Consider the following 18126-nt stretch of genomic DNA (forward strand, 5'->3'; position numbering starts at 1 on the left):
TGGACTTGTAACCAAAAGGTTGCAAGATCAAATCCCTGAGCTGACAAGGTAAAAATCTGCCGTTCTAACCCTGAACAAGGCAGTTAACCTACTGTTCCAAGGCTGCTATTGAAAATTAGAGTTTGTTCTTAATTGACTTTCCAAGTTAAATAAAGATAAAATATTCAAATCATGCATCTGGAGTTTCATTCTGAGCATCCATCCTCCATTCAGACACTGTGGAAATGATAACATGTCCTCACTGTGCATCAGTCACTAGAATGAATGCATCACCAGAGGGGTGCATGTAAAATCTAGAGAATGTGAGATCAACTTTAACCTATCCTATGATACAGGTGACAGTTTACAGAGTAAAATATGAATTGAAGTTATCTAACGACACTGACACACAATGAATGTACATCAGGACTACTGTAGATGTTATCATATCAGCCATTTCCTTCGCTGTGATTGGATGTTGTAGATTTATTTCTATACCCAAGTCATAGAAAATCAACCACATGAGACAGACCGTACATTTCTCATTTTTCGGTTTATTGTTGGCATTATGGTGTGTTTATGTGGTGTGACTGTGTATGTGTGTATATTAGATTTTACACTGCATGTGTACAACACCTTTCATTATTTGGCCACTTTTTGTTTTGTTCTTTTTAATTGACCCTTTTTTGGTTACAATAACACAGAATTACCATGGAATTCAATCTAAATTATTACCACTTTTTTTATTTATAGACATGAATTTCAACTTTCAATATCCAAAGGTGAAAAATTAAATAATCAAACCGGATGAAAACGTGGTTTCACATGAAAGATAAGGCTATTTTGTTTTCATGGTAAGAACGCCGCCAACTTGTAAGATCCTCCCAAGCCTTCTACAGCACTTTAAGCAGCGTATGGACCTCTGTCTACACACAATAGGAAACCCACCGAATAGATAGCATACCTTCAGAAAAAGTATATATTGATAGATTTATATATAGATTTATATTCATGTTGAAGCTTTTTAAAAGAGTACAGTTAACACTTCTCACACATTATATAAACTACTGAACAGCTTAGAATTCAAAGGCGAAGCCCATCACTGTCCAGACTCACTATGTTGTGAAAAAAGCAAAAGCAGAACTTTAAAAAAAAATCACAATCTTTCCTTATAAAGTTGAAGTACTGTAGATCTGAGGAGAAGACACCTGACCACACAAACTGAATAGAAAAACAGTCAAGTCTAAAACAGTGGTATTGCATTTAAAATGCACAAAGATCTCCTGTACAACTGGCTTCTGCTGTGAGTATAAACATCTAAAGGGCTCAGTGACGTCGTTGTTCCGTTTCCTGTCTTTTTTTGTTGTTATTTTCTCTGTTTTTTTTTCTCTTCTTCTTAAAAGATGTACATTAGCGCTGTAAACAGGCACACACAGATCAGAGAGGAGAGATCCTCCTCCATCTCCTCCCTCGTCCTCCTCCTCCTCCATCGTCCTCCTCCTCCTCCATCGTCCTCCCCCCTCGTCCTTCTCCTCCGTTCTCGTTCTCCTCCCTTGTTCTCCTCCTCCTCCCTCGTTCTCCTCCTCCTCCTCCCTCGTTCTCCTCCCCCTCTATTAGTTCTGTTTTCAACTCTGTCTCAGTCCTGCTGAGAGCGGTGGGGTCCTCGTGTAGAGCTGTCTGCCTGTCCTTCTCCTAACCGTGTCTCTCTGTCCGTCCCACCACTTCCAACCCCTCCAGAGTCCCATAGATAGTAATATCCAAGGCCGGCAGTGTTCCAATAGAATTCCGGAGGGAATGTTGTCCACAGAGTTCCGTGTTCCGTAGGAGGAATGTCAGTCAGACGTGGTACAGCTAAGGAAATGGAACTTGATGCTCTATTTAGTTTTTGTCGTTTTGACTGATTGCGCAAAGTCATGCGGTCTCTGGTATGTCCACGCGAAAGGAGCTAGCAAACCCTTTTCCTCGCTGCAAGCAGAGAACACATGCTGATTAGGGGTCAAGTTTGTCTGCGAGAGAGAATGGATTACAGACAGTGCATCTACAGCAACCTTCATTTATTTACTCAGTGTTGTAAGACAGTCAATGAAACAAGGTTAGGAAGATTAGGAAGCCCTTTCATTCGTTCTCTTGTAGAATCATTTCAATCCGCTCAGTGAAATCACTCATGGATAATGCGTGGGAATATGGGTCTGCGTCTCTGAATTTATTGCACGCCCAATTTATTTAGGATAGCAACAATGAGTCTTAACTCAAGATGGGCCACGGCCGACATAGGAAAAAATAGAGCTACCCCTCCCCCCACACCCCTTTCCCCCTCCGCATGACAGCTCAACAATCCCCCAGCTAGCAGCGGCTCTATGTCATCTCTGTTTGATTAGGGTAATGACCGACCCGGTATCCGCCACAGGGCCTCGCCTGGGCCGCCGTCTCTGGCTACAAAGGGCTCTGTGTGTCCGGATTACTTTATCAGATTAGGGAAAGACACAGCCTCTTAGTATCATGAGACTATCCCCCCTATTCCCACCTGTTATCCCCTTACCAGACCCCCTAACAGACATCCCCTAAACAAGGAATGTCTTGTGGTGATTAACTCTACGACCATGTTTAGTCGATGAGACAGAGAGGAGGAGGAGGGGGTTTAGACAGAGAGGAAGGTGCCATCTTTATCTTTATGGAGTCTCTACCTCATCTGTATTCATCAGAGGTAGTGCTTTGATACAAATATAAATGCTGGTATGCCTGTCAAATGTTTTCCCTTTTGCCGCATGCCGCGGCCGTGTATTGCGGTAGTAGGTGAGACAGCGTGACTCCTGCAGTTTGAACATTTTGAGCGTGTTGTGTAGAGAGATGAAAGAAACGGGGAACACTTAAGGCGGCACTTGACAAAATTATAATTAAGCATTATCACCAAATTGCAGTGATGAGTATGCTTCTCTTTCTGCCCTTTCAAAGGGGAGTTTCGAAACAGAAATTCCTTATGGAAATATGCCTCTTCTTCCATCTGCTTTCCTCAATTATCTAAAACGGTTTTAATCCTAGGAGCTAGAGTAATACCATCAGATGAATACGAACGAGAGGGTAATCTCTTAGCCTCTATTCTTTTAAACAGATTAAAAACACTCCTTTTTTTTCATTCCCTTTCTGAGCGAGGGAAGCAGCTTGTACGCGAACACATCCATCTCCCCATAATGAGACAGAGCTATACATCATGTTAACGTCTCAGCGATGTCAAAGCTCTCTTATGGATCCCAAACTGTACTCTAATTGATCATGGCACATTTAATTCAAAAGGCACATAGATGGGGCTGCTGGTGGTGGAAGGAGGGATTGAATTGATATGGAAAACTGTGACGGAGGATAAGATCGTCACAGATAGAGAGAGTGATAATGAGGATGTGTGAAAGGAAGAGAGAGAGCTAGTTCAAGTCTGACAAGGGGGGTGAATTAGATGGGTCAGTGGACTTAAAAAAATTTCATGGCACTTCGAGCCAATGGGGGAACAATGTAATTTGATTTTTTTTGTTTTGCATTGTTCAAGTCAATCAATCGTCAGATCAGGTTCGGTTGGTTGAGAGAGTAGAGCGGGTTAGCTACAGAGCTGCCGTGCAAATCGGATACTCACTCAAATAGGCAGGTTTGTAAGGCGCTCGCGTGCTAGACAGAAGCGCCTCAAACTCTTTCCTCTCTAGCGTGGCTTGGTTGGCGTGGGTGGCATGGTGGTGGCTGAGGTGGAGGTGGTTTTTGTGGTGGTTTTGGTAGTGGTTTTGGTAGAGGTGGCTGAGGGGCGTCTCTTTGCCAAAGGTGGAGAATGACTTATCGCCCGTTTGCTCTTGGCTTTCAAATACCTCAGTGTCGGGCACGGAGTCCATGCCTGGCACGTGCAGGTTGCTGCGGTAGTCTGCTGCCTGGCGCCCGTCGGAGGGCACGAAGGAGGGCATCCAGCAGCGGTCGGAGTGGCCCAGAGCCTTGCACTCCTCTGTGCAGTTAGAGAAGAGATCAGCGCCTGGGAAGTGAGGGAGGACAGAAGAAGAGGGGGGAAGGAGGGAGAGTGGAGAGATAGTGGTCACAAAGGGCACACTCCGTTCATATTCAAACAAGGTAAAAAGGAAGCAGGAGAAACAAGCACACACACACAAACACAAGCTGCTGTGTGTGTGTGTGTGTGTGTGTGTGTGTGTGTGTGTGTGTGTGTGTGTGTGTGTGTGTGTAGACTCAGATATCTTATTCCTCGTCACATGGTTCTCTCTTTCCCCATATGAGATCAAAGCCAGCCCCCATCTAATGAAACAGCAGTGTACGTGGTGAGAGATAAACTCTCAGCCTCGCTGCACAGCAAAAACACCCTAGGAAGCCCAGCATGCACAGGGAAAGGTCAGAAGGTCTTTCTACCCGCGTCTTTCTACCGATACACTAGAGAGATTCAAGCAAAAACACCCCTTTGTGAAAACCAACCAAGACTTCTAAAATACACAGTAAAGTTGTACATGCAATACATGATACTTCAAGTTCTAAGAGGGATGCGTATTCATGTATTATGTACGATGTGTGTTGTATTTATTTGAATTTTTTTGCCATTTGGAAATAGAGAAACAGGCCAAATTCATTGAATCATTTGCTGAGGTTGGAGGTTGAGAGATCAGTAAAGGGATAGTATTTTCCTGTCCCTCTAAGGTAGTCTCTCTCTCTCTGTGATCTCTCAGCAGGTCTGACTGGTCACGCTGAGTGAGAGACGTGTTTATAACCATTAACCCCACACTACTACACTCTCAGAGCTTATTGTGACCAAGGTATTGGATCATGGAAACCACGGGCTCAAAATGATTGGATTTCCTCGGTTATTCACATCCTTTCAAACTGGCCATGCAATTACATCAAATGAATGATTGCAAGATCAACAACTGTTGAAATAAACCAGAGTCCATCAGCATTTTGTCAAAGAGGACGTTCATTCTGAGGTTATTCTTCATGAATGTGCATGTGAGCCCATTTAGAAGACCACAATGGAAATAAGTCCCAGACTTTATTGTGTGTTATCCTCGATGATTTTATTAATGTGAATGTATGGCTTTTAAGTTTTTTGTGTGCTTGTTTTTTAAAATGGTCGAATTAATCAACTAAATTAAAAGCCCGTGAATAACAAATCAAATCAATGTATGATTCAATTCGGATAGATACTAATATTTTGGGGATTAAGCAAAACCAGGGTTTTTCCAAACTTAATCTGTATCAGTCGTAGTCCATGGTTTAGTCTACGTTTTTAAGTCAAACATACTGTAAGTCCTTTGTTGTGTGTGTCTGAGTAAAACCCAAACTGCTCACCAACAGTATCCTCAGATAATCCTATGATATAGACTGATTAAGCTTCAGACTGCTGTGTGTGTGTGTGTGTGTGTGTGTGTGTGTGTGTGTGTGTGTGTGTGTGTGTGTGTGTGTGTGTGTGTGTGTGTGTGTGTGTGTGTGTTCGTGCGTGTGTGTGTGTGTGTTTCCACGGGTCAGCATAGGGAGAATTTGCTGTTACAAAGAGGATTAATTTGGCTCGGCGTCGTTAACCTCTTGGGAAAACGCCGAGGTTCCTAACGAGAGAGTTTGTTATTAAATATTAACAAACACCATAAATACACCATCACGTTGAGTGTCAGCACAGAAAGTTAAGTTTGACCTATGACATTATGTATCTACTAATAGAGACTCCATACGCAATAGATCAATGAGTGGTTTCGGTAACACTTAATTTGGAAAGTCCGTCTGTAGATGCTCTACAGACTATCTACAGACTATCAGTAACATTTCAACTAACTATCTACTAACCCTAACTTTAACCCGTATCCTAACCCTAAATGTAACCATAACCCTTATTCTTAGCCTAACCCTAATCCTAACCTTAGCCAGCAGTTGCTTATCAACAGATAGTTTGTTGATAGTATGACCACCTGTAGAGGATCTACAGATGGACTATCCAAATAGTGTGGCCGTGTTTTCTACCATACATTTACCACTCATTTCAGTGGTACCTGCACTTCTTTAGATAATCACCAAAGCAATGTAACAATAACCTGTGACCCTGGATACTGAACATATTTCCATATCCAACAATCACACGACGAGGCTTTTGAATATGAATTTCTTTTGCATTTTAAATAGGGCCCGTGCCCTGGCAATTAGAGTCTGGAGAAGTGATAAGGCACACAAGCACACAAGCACACATAGACACACACACACTCCGAGGGAAGCGTCTCCGCTACAAAGCCAGATCAAGACTTTTTGATATTTCTTGACATTTTACCAGATTAGATGTTCCCTGAGGCACATTAGGTGTATCTTCAGAAGAAAAAAACTACGAAAGGAAAAGCACCACTGTGTATCGAATTGACCTGTCATCATAAAGCTTGAAGGTTTATTAAAAGATGTGAATGAATATCCACATTATTTCTGGGCCGTAGTACTTTAACGATTTTACCGATCAAACATGAGAAAAGAATTACAGCCCCAGTCGAAGGCTATATAGTACATCAGTCTGACTTTAATATGCACTGAAAGCACTGTGTCAACACGTCTCTCCCTTATTCAGAGAGAGAGAGAGAGAGAGAGAGAGAGAGAGAGAGAGAGAGAGAGAGAGAGAGAGAGAGAGAGAGAGAGAGAGAGAGAGAGAGAGAGAGAGAGAGGAGAGAGAGAGAGAGAGAGAGAGAGAGAGAGAGAGAGAGAGAGAGAGAGAGAGAGGAGAGAGAGAGAGAGGAGAGAGAGAGAGAGAGAGAGAGAGAGAGAGAGAGAAAGGAGGAGAGAGAGAGAGAGAGAGAGAGAGAGAGAGAGGAGAGAGAGAGAGAGAGAGGAGAGAGAGTGAGAGAGAGAGAGAGAGAGAGAGAGAGAGAGAGAGAGAGAGAGAGAGAGGAGAGGAGAGAGAGAGAGAGAGAGAGAGAGAGAGAGAGAGAGAGAGAGAGAGAGAGAGAGAAATGAAGATTGTTCAAGGGAGAGAGACTGTAAATGCACTGACCCCTTACTTTATTGTGTACGTCTCTATCTTCTGATTCTGCATGGCTCTCGCACAGGGCAAACAGCAGTCTTGATAATAACCTTCATTTGGTAATTGGTATGCAGAGGTCTGAAAATGAATTACTGATCAGCGAGCTGTTACCACAGCGATAACGTGAACCGCAGGCCTAAGGAGGGATTCGCCACGGCAACTGGGGGAATGGGGAGGGGGAAAGATGGAGAGGGGGATATTGAGGTGGGAAGGAATGTCAATTCCAAAGTTCCAAAACAGTATGGTGACAATGTTCCCATAATAACAGTCTATATAAGATAAGCTATGTCATCTCTGATACCAGAAGAGTACTCTACTTATTCCATCCAATATCAACAAACCTATATTCACCTAAATGATCACCATTTTCAATGACAATCACAGTGCTATAAATAGGGCCCGTGCCCTGGCAATTAGAGTCTGGAGAGTGGTGGGCCTCCCTATGGTTCACCCTGTCCTCATTACATTTGGGAATGTTTCATGGAAAATGAAACATGTAATTAAGAAAAAGCATGAGGTTTTGACATGTCAGCAAACTCAATTATCACTTATCAAATAAGCGCAGTGATTTCCAAGTGTTGTGCAAGCAGACGATGCTAAGCCATGCTATCAATTATCCTAATCAAACAAAGACTAAATGCACAGCAATTAATCTCTTTAAAGACATTAAGCTCTCTGATAATTCCATAACAAAGTAACAGTAGCCTATTGCCATACAAGGATACTCAAAGTCAAACGCAAAGACAGCAAAGTCCACTCAATACCACACCATGGAGTCAACACTTAGCATTAGGAGTCTGGTCAAGCCCTCCATGAAGTAAAGAAGGGTTCTATGAACAAGGAAGTATAGCTCCTGTAGTCTCTGTATCGAAGAAGCTAATACTAGCCTGTAGCATCTAATATGGCTAAAACGTATGTAGAAATCAACCACCTAAATAAATGCCTTTTGGTTGAACATCAAAGGTGTTCAATGTGAGAAGTGACTTTATAAAGAGGTCCAAGCTAACCAGATACAACTTTAAAAGAAAAGTAGGCTAAATGAAACAGGATGCTTCCTTATAAACGTCTGTGTATATCCACAGGCTTACAATAGTGGCATTGTTATTTCTAGACATGGCTCATTTCGCATGATGTGGGTTCACCCTCTGGGCTGACCATGTTGCTATCTAAAAAACCATAGGCATTGACACACACACACACACACACACACACACACACACACACACACACACACACACACACACACACACACACACACACACACACACACACACACACACACACACACACACACACACACACACACACAAACAGACGCGGCTGGACCAAAGCAATCACACGGATTAATGAAGAGATAACGGAATTCATAGCTGAGAAGACCGAATGTAAAAACCCGGTATATGATCCTTTAGGTAGAGCAGATAAAAGCTGACGAGCAATCAGGAATGCGGTCAGTGCGGTGGTACCGGCCTATGGCGAGCGGCAGCACCCAGCGCAGTCAATTAATCAATCGTTTGTTTGTCTGCGACCGCAACTTATTTGGTCCCGTTCCCACACCAGACCGCACCGCCCAATGACAAGCCTACCGGTCCTCGTTATGAATTCCGTCACGTTTCCGTCATGTGGTCCCTAGCAGCGGGCCATTTTACTAACAACAGGCTTAAATTCAGCAGAACGTCATTGTCTCGAAACATTAACGAGATTGAGCTACATCCAGGAGAGCGAATGCACATTCACAGGAGACTAAAATATACGAAAAACAGCCCACTGTTATAGTTGTATAAACCAGAAGAGTTAGAAAAACACTATAGGCAATATTTTATAAGTCCTAAGCACATTTTCAACATTTGAGATGGAGAGAATGAGTATGGCACGACTAGTCTGGAACTCTGAAAGCAGCCGATATTCGTGCAGCTCATAATGAGTCGCTTACATTTCAGCACCACAATGGGAAGAGAGCAGTGGTGATAACAGAGAAACGGCAGCCACGGGAGCTGGATGACGAGAGAGCAACAAGCCGCACAACCAGCCAAGAACTAACAAGGGGACAGTGGTGGATGAACTTACCCGTAGAGTGACCTCGATTGGTGGCGTCATGGTCACTGTCGCCCTGTTCGCTGTCACCGTGACCACTGTCTTTAGAGCTAACGAGATCCGCTTCTTGGAAAGCCGAACTGGGCACAGAATAGGGGAAGAATAAAGAACGTTGAAGACTGAAGTGTATTGAAGATAGTGGTGGGCCGCATTTATTTTCAAACGTATGTAAAAAATAATACAAAATAAAAAGTTGACAAAAAATGACGCAATGTCAATATCACAATCTTCATCGTCATCATAATTCATCCTGCACTTCATTATCATCGTAATTGATTGGGAGTGTATTCACAAGTGGGCAGCGCCAGAAAGAAAACCATTCCTAGGTATTGAGTCTTGTTGGCATGCTTGTGGTTTGCAGAGTCCCTCCCCTCTGGCATTGAATGGCCGCTCTAAACAACACTCTCAATCACATCACTCGCAGGGCACCAGGTGTGCGTGCTCGTGCTCGTGCTCCTTACCTGTTCACACGCCGAGGTCTGTCCACCAGGTAACTGAGTTCGGCTCGCTGATGTTTGGTCTGAAAGAGATAGGCGGGACATTCCTGTGTTTGGGACGTGTTGGTATTTGATAATCAAAATAGGATGTTCATGCGAACACAAAATAACAATAATTAAATCTGGTAAAGGGAAGGGGGGTACCTAGTCAATTGTACAACTGAATGCATTCAACTGAAATGCGTCTTCCGCATTTAACCCAACCCCTCTGAATCAGAGGTATATATATATATATATATATATATATATATATATATATATATATATATATATATATATGATATATAAGATATATGATATCTTATTGATATTTGACGTTAGATTTGAAGTGATGTTCTGATCTAGGCCTATATTTTGAGAGGTGCCGTTTTAGGCCTCCTACCCGAGAGCATAGATAGATACCTACTAATACCTACTGCCAGGGAGAAAATTAAGTGGTGCACCTATTCAGGCTGCCGCAACTATAGACAGATCTTTGTTTTAGTGCGACTCAGCACGATCGTGACTGGTGTGCGTAATGTGTGTGTTCTCACAGTGGACATGGTCATTGCGCAGACAACAGAAACACACACACACACACCAGCCTTCAAGGCGCCCATATATTAGCCTCATTTATGCTTATCTTATTCCAAATCCAGCCTACTTCAAAATCACTTCTGAGCAGAACATAAACATGCAATCATTACTATTGCAATGATAATCTATCTCCCGCAGGATTGCCAACCGCAACATGTCAGCAACTAGCAATCATGTTCGGTTGAATTGCCGTTCCGGAAATTAATTGCAGGATATGCAGGATTATGTATTATGGAAAATAACAAACATATTTGTAGAGGACTCTGTTTAAACAATGGGGTGATGCAACATACAGGAAGTTATCGTCAATTTTAGGGATGCTTAATTAATTAACTTCCCTGGCAATGCGTAATGCATCTTATTTTTGATGACATTTTATCTGCATACTAATAGCAGCAGTGAGGATGTTTTTAAACAAGCATATGTTTGCGGTTATCTCAATCTATATGCAATATACTGATAGCAATTACATGCTGTGGGGTTTTGGGGTTCGAAGGTATGAGAGGACTCTTACCTCGCTTGATAAAATGCTGCCGTTTGATATGATGTCGGGTTGCTGGTCAGTGTACCCTGTCACTATGGCCCCGCACGGGTTGTGTTCCGTGTCTGTGCTCCTAGATGGGCTACACGGCTTTAGGAACATGAGGTCGGTTTTGGCAGACTCCGGTGTCAGACATACCTGGTAGCAATAGTTCTGGTTTTGGTGGTGAGAGCCGAAGCTCCCGGACTCTTCCACGGGCACTTGGGCTGTACCGGCCCCGGTGACGTTGGCGCTCTGCACCAGCATGATATCAGACTTGCTGAGCTTTTTCTTGCGGGCTCGCGCATGCCTGCTGCAGCATGTGGCGCACCCGAGGCAACAATCACTGGTGAGGCACGTGTAGATATTTAGCTTTTTGTCCTTCTGGCAGCGCACTGCCAGCACGATCATAGCCAGGAGGAAAATGAAGGAGACAGAGCCCAGGGCGATGATGAGGATGAGGGTGAGGTCCAGAGTGGTCTCCTTGGACTTGGCGGTGCCCCTCTCCCGGTGGTCCTCCACCACGCTGTCCACCAGCACCACGAACACACTGGCGGTGGAGGAGAGGGGTGGCTGGCCGTGGTCCCTCACCTCTATCAACAGGTCATACATCTGGTTCGGGTCCCGCTTGGTTGAGACGCGCCGGGCAGTGCGCAGCTCTCCTGTCCTCCAGTCCATACGGAACATGCCGTTCTCGTTCCCCCTCTGGATGCTGTAGGAGAGCCGTGCGTTCTCGCCGTCATCTGCGTCCATGGCGACGATACGGGTCACCAGGTAGCCAGGCTCAGCGGAGCGGGGCAGCGGCTCTCTCGCAGTGCCATTTTTACCCAGAGGAGCAATGACTGAGGGAGGGTTGTCATTCTGGTCTACGATGATCACTTTGACCGTGGCGTTCGAGGAGAGCTCGGGGCTACCTGCATCTTTCGCCTGAACCGTGAAAGTGAAGTCTTTAAGCTGCTCGTAATCGAATGATCTGAGTGCGTAAAGGTAGCCCGTTTCCTCGTTGATTGACACATATGTTTTCACAGACATACCCTGAATATCACAATCCATTATGGAGTAACTAATTAGAGCGTTCTGTCCAACGTCTGGGTCCAAAGCTGTCACAGCGTGGATATAAGCTCCTGGCACATTGTTTTCAGTCACATACACATCATATATGGGCTGCGTAAACGTTGGGGCATTGTCATTTTCATCCGACACTTGCACTTTGATTGATTTACTGGTTGCGAGGGAAGGGCTCCCTGTATCCTTGGCAACTACAGTCACTGAATAAGAGTCAGCATTCTCCCTATTTAGAGGTCCGTCTGTTACAATGGTGAAATAGTTCCTAAAGGAGGGTTTGAGTTTGAACGGGACATCACCGAGGATTTCAACATGAATCTTTCCGTTTTCCTCGGCATCTTTGTCCGTCACGCTCAGCAGGGCTATAACGGTTCCTGGGGCTGCCCTCTCGCTCACCGACTCAGTCACGGTGCTAAAGGTGATATCAGGAGCATTATCATTTACGTCTGTCACTTTCACCAGAACTTTACAGTGTGCAGCCACGGCATTGGGTCCAAGATCTTTCGCCTGAACGAATATTTGATATAAGCTGCTCTCTTCAAAATCCACCTCGCCGCACACCTCGATTCGTCCAGTGCGCGCGTCTATGGCGAACAGATCCTTGACGCGGCTGGAGATGTGGTTACTGAATGAATACACTATCTCCCCGTTCTGCCCCTCGTCCAAGTCGGTGGCGTTCAGTTGGATAACGAGGGTCCCCACCGGTGCGTTCTCCTGAAGGCTCACCGAATACACCGGCTGGTCGAACACGGGCACGTTGTCGTTAGAATCCAGCACTTTGACCACCAGCAGAGCAGTGCCTGTCCGTGGAGGTTGCCCCCCGTCTACCGCAGTTAGCACGTACCTGTGGGCCGCCTGCTGCTCCCTGTCCAGCGGCTTCTCCAGCACCAGCTCTGCGAATTTGTTCCCGTCGGTCTGCGTCTGCACATCCAGGTAGAAGTAGTTATTGGTGGTGATGTCGTATGTGCGCAGCGCGTTGGAGCCCACGTCCGGATCGAATGCACTCTCAAGAGGGAACCGGGTACCGGGGGTAGCGCTCTCTGAAATCTCCACGGTGATGTCGGTCTCGGGGAAGCTGGGCGGATTGTCATTGATATCCACGACCTCTATCTCCACGCGGAACAGCTCGAGTGGGTTCTCCAGAAACACTTCAAGGTGTAATAGGCAGCTGGCACTCTGCTTGCAGATCTGCTCCCGGTCAATTCTTTCGTTGACGAACAGAATCCCGTTCTCCATGTTCACTTCCAGGTACGGCGTCCGCGAGCTAGGCACCACCTGGAAGCGCCGCGAGGCGATTTTGGTCATGTCCAGTCCAAGGTCCTCGGCGATATTCCCTACGAACGTGCCGTGATCCGCCTCCTCTGGCACAGAGTAGCGTATCTGTGAGACCACTCCATTTGTAATACACAGAAGAAGGAATAGCACAATCATCGCCAAAGAACAAGTGCACTTTGGAAAAAATCTTATCCTTTTTTATTTAACGCGTCAATTCCCATTACCATTAGTCCAAGGAAAGTCCCCAAACTGTATAAGGCTTTGGGAGAAAAAAAATGTCTTTTAGTAGTCCCGTCAACCGTGGACCATCTTTGTGATGGTTAATGAAGGTCTGATTACACCCAAAAGCCTGTCTTCACTGCCAAATCAACAAGCTCTGGGCTACTTCAGATGCGTCCGTTAATGGCAGCAGTGCACATTCCAACGATGCGCAGTGCTATTTAAGTGATGAGGAGATTACTCTAAATGCATATATCAATTTTAAAACATCATAATCCGTACCATGCACGTAATCGATGCATTTTGTCATGAGCTTTTTCCAATTAATGCCTATTCACAAACAGCCACTGTTGTCTGACTTTCTCTCTCTCTCTCTCTCTCTCCGTGATATCTGCTCCTTATAGCGCACACACTGCTGCGGTCTCCTCTCCGACAACTGAATGCTGTTCACTCAACTATTCGGTTTTTCCGCAGCGCACCTACTCTACCAGCCAACGGGATCTTCGGGCACCAGCAGAGATCACTCCTCATTGGACGTTTGGGACGTCTGTTAACAGTGGACAGCGCTCTATGTGATGTGACGCTCCCCGCCTAGTTGCTGGTTCGAGCTGAATACCTAACGAGGAAGATACATTTGAGATGGGAGGAAGTTTGGGTTTTTATTGTTTTTAACAAAACCACAACGCACCATTTCTTGTTTTTTGGGAAAACGTAACACAATAATTAATTACATGATTGTCATTGATTGATGTGTAGACTATTTGTTTGAGGATAATGTATGGAAATGCGAGATGAATAGGCCAGATATGAGTCAATCACGTATATTCTGATGAGGCGTGCACGCACCACAGTGTGAGTATTCCTCATGCAGCCAGCAGCCTACTCCTTTTTAACTGCGCTCACACTAAACAGGGTAACTTGTTTGCAATATTTCTGAGCCTCTATCGACACAAGATGTAAACCACAGACCTTACGCGTCCCCTAGCGGCCAAGAGAGAAACATCAAATACAGTTCACCGGTTCAAATCTCGCCTAGTATGACATAGGTTACACATATCTCATTTTAATTTTTTGTGTTGTTTCCTTTGTTACGATGTGCTGATAAAGCTGGATGAAAAAGATCCCACATCACAGGAGCTGTCCGTGACGTCAGACAGTACCAAAACGCACATTCACAGGCAAGACATACAAAGAAAGTGATTCATACACAAGACAAATATATTGTAACTTAAGTGGAAATTGGCCTGGAATAGTGCACATGCTTTATCTAAAGTGTAGTGCATTATTAGATGATCAATGTAGGAATTCTATTGAAATCTAATCTAATCTAATGGAAAAAAAGAACAAGGCCATATGTTAATGTTATAGAGGGGAGTATGTACACCGGCCTGGATGGACTGAATGGAGTGCTCTGTCTGAGATCTAACTTTAGAGTGCCCATTGTGGTGAGTGGTACACCGATGACGCATCACATATTGTGAGGCATTGGTTACTATTCTGGATGTACTTTTACTTCTAATGAAATAAAATGAATTCATCCCAATACTCTTGCACAACAGCCTTTTCCTGTGTGTTTGTATTTGCTATCACTGATTTGAAAGGACTTGATAGATTGCTGGCAGTCTATGGGGGTCTCTCTCTCTCTCCCTCTCCCTTTCCCTCTCATATAAAGCCCTCATTAATATGTCATATAAAAGTATTCATTGCCTGGTCCTCAGAGGTCTGTATTTCTAAGGATTGTACTGGTAAACAGCTAATGACTTGGTTAGTGTTTGGAGTGGGGTAAAGTTGCCCCTGGACAATGATCTGAGCTCATTTTTGTATTTCTCTCCCTTATGTTTTAAGGTTAGGAATGTGGCAGGGTAAGCTGATCCTAGATCTGTGCCTGTGGGCTGATTCCACCCAGAGCCATTCCAGTGGGCATGGACTGATGAACACAGGTGATAAGAGGGGGACCCTGTTCAGGCTGCCAGAGACCAAGAGCTCCCCCTAGTGAGCAACAACGCCACTACACCCTTTCTCCCCCTTATGCACTACTTCCTCTTATCCTCGTTGATCCAAAAAGGGGACATTTCAGATTTCCTGCATGGGCTCCAGCAAAGGAACCTACCACACATTTTAGCAGGCAATTGGCAATTGCCAAAGCAATTGCAAATTATGATATGCCATGGGAGGGTCAACATCAGTTGCATCCAAGGGGAGATCTTCTCCTAAAATAAAGTCACATCAAACTAGGAGAGTCTATCCGACGTGCTGCTGTACACTCTCATAGACAAGGGAGAGTGCTACAAGTGTGTGTGTTGGGGAGGGGGGGGGGGGGGGGGCTCCATTAATATTTTAGAACATTTACTGATTTGAATATAAATCTGATTATCTCTTCCTCTCTCTCCGTTCATAGGAATGGAAGGCAAAGCCTCTCTCCTCAAACAGTGTTTTATGGCCGGAAAATAACCTCAACTGTGTTGTCAATGGCTCCTGTTCAATGTTGAGGATGTACTACTTTAACAGCATGTGGCTTTCTACCTTTGAAGAAATAGCTTGCTGACAGTGAGGTGATTGTTGCCTTTCTCAACGGATATCCACTCCACTGATATTCATTGACTTGCTTTCTTCATCGGCTGTGTAAGACACAATACAGGAAAAAAGCTTTTTTACTGCCACTAGTTTCTACGAAACCATTGTTTGTGCGGTACCTGAGCCGTGCTCAATCCACACTCCCTACGGCTACAACATACAACACAATCCACCACTCCCTACGGACTACAACATACAACACAATCCACCACTCCCTACGGACTGCAACATACAACACAATCCACCACTCCCTACGGACTGCAACATACAACACAATCCACCACTCCCTACGGACTGCAACATACAACACAATCCACCACTCCCTACGGACTACAAGATACAACACAATCCACCACTCCCTACGGACTACAACATACAACACAATCCACCACTCCCTACGGGCTACAACATACAACACAATCCACCACTCCCTACGGACTACAACACACAACACAATCCACCACTCCCTACGGACTACAACATACAACACAATCCACCACTCCCTACGGACTACAACATACAACACAATCCACCACTCCCTACGGACTGCAACATACAACACAATCCACCACTCCCTACGGACTACAACATACAACACAATCCACCACTCCCTACGGACTGCAACATACAACACAATCCACCACTCCCTACGGACTACAACATACAACACAATCGACCCCTCCCTACGGCTACAACATACAACACAATCCACCACTCCCTACGGACTACAACATACAACACAATCCACCACTCCCTACGGACTGCAACATACAACACAATCCACCACTCCCTACAGGCTACAACATACAACACAATCCACCACTCCCTACGGACTACAACATACAACATAATCCACCACTCCCTACGGACTACAACATACAACACAATCCACCACTCCCTACGGACTGCAACATACAACACAATCCACCACTCCCTACGGACTACAACATACAACACAATCCACCACTCCCTACGGACTACAACATACAACACAATCCACCACTCCCTACGGACTACAACATACAACACAATCCACCACTCCCTACGGACTACAAGATACAACACAATCCACCACTCCCTACGGACTACAACATACAACACAATCCACCACTCCCTACGGACTGCAACATACAACACAATCCACCACTCCCTACGGACTACAACATACAACACAATCCACCACTCCCTACGGACTACAACATACAACACAATCCACCACTCCCTACGGACTACAACATACAACACAATCCACCACTCCCTACGGACTACAACATACAACACAATCCACCACTCCCTACGGACTACAAGATACAACACAATCCACCACTCCCTACGGACTACAACATACAACACAATCCACCACTCCCTACGGACTACAACATACAACACAATCCACCACTCCCTACGGACTACAAGATACAACACAATCCACCACTCCCTACGGACTACAAGATACTACAACATACAACACAATCCACCACTCCCTACGGACTACAACATACAACACAATCCACCACTCCCTACGGACTACAACATACAACACAATCCACCACTCCCTACGGACTACAACATACAACACAATCCACCACTCCCTACGGGCTACAACATACAACACAATCCACCACTCCCTACGGGCTACAACATACAACACAATCCACCACTCCCTACGGACTACAACATACAACACAATCCACCACTCCCTACGGACTACAACATACAACACAATCCACCACTCCCTACGGACTACAACATACAACACAATCCACCACTCCCTACGGACTACAACATACAACACAATCCACCACTCCCTACGGACTACAACATACAACACAATCCACCACTCCCTACGGACTGCAACATACAACACAATCCACCACTCCCTACGGACTACAACATACAACACAATCCACCACTCCCTACGGACTACAACATACAACACAATCCACCACTCCCTACGGACTACAACATACAACACAATCCACCACTCCCTACGGGCTATAAGATATGCAGTACAACCTGAGAACCAGGACGGAGGAGAGCTGCATGTGATTTCAATGTTCGATGGCCACATGGGTCAGCTTCACTCACTGCCTGCCTGTCCCGCTCCCCTCGTTTCATACTGAGGCCTCTCTCTCTCTCTCCCCCTGGGGGCTTAAGGCCCATATTGGTTTCACACTGTCTGTCTGATGGAGGAGAGTGAGGCTTTTAGTCGACTCATCCTAGTGTTTGAGTGTGTGACAGGCAACCTTCTGGACACTTGTATATGTACGTGTCTGTGTGTGCCTGTTGTGTGTGTGAATGTGAGTGTG

The 18126-nt window shown here is 45.1% G+C and overlaps 1 protein-coding gene across 2 annotated transcripts; it reads right to left on the reverse strand.

Annotated features, from left to right (window-relative positions):
* Positions 1–513: 513 nt before the first annotated feature.
* Positions 514–13701, reverse strand: LOC129827852 (protocadherin-10-like). Of its 2 annotated transcripts, none has more exons than XM_055889090.1 (5): positions 10844–13701; positions 9553–9611; positions 9065–9171; positions 3825–3982; positions 514–1944 (listed from the first exon to the last, which is right to left on the reverse strand). In XM_055889090.1, exons 1-5 carry the CDS (start codon positions 13178–13180, stop codon positions 1891–1893), a joined length of 2715 nt encoding a protein of 904 aa, XP_055745065.1. In that variant the 5' UTR covers positions 13181–13701; the 3' UTR covers positions 514–1890. The 2 variants fall into 2 exon arrangements, with proteins under 2 accessions (XP_055745065.1, XP_055745064.1); XM_055889089.1 differs by having other exon boundaries at positions 10679–13701.
* Between the last annotated feature and the right edge of the window lie 4425 nt (positions 13702–18126).

This window comes from Salvelinus fontinalis, chromosome 29, assembly GCF_029448725.1.
Source record: "Salvelinus fontinalis isolate EN_2023a chromosome 29, ASM2944872v1, whole genome shotgun sequence".
Lineage (NCBI taxonomy): Eukaryota > Metazoa > Chordata > Actinopteri > Salmoniformes > Salmonidae > Salvelinus > Salvelinus fontinalis.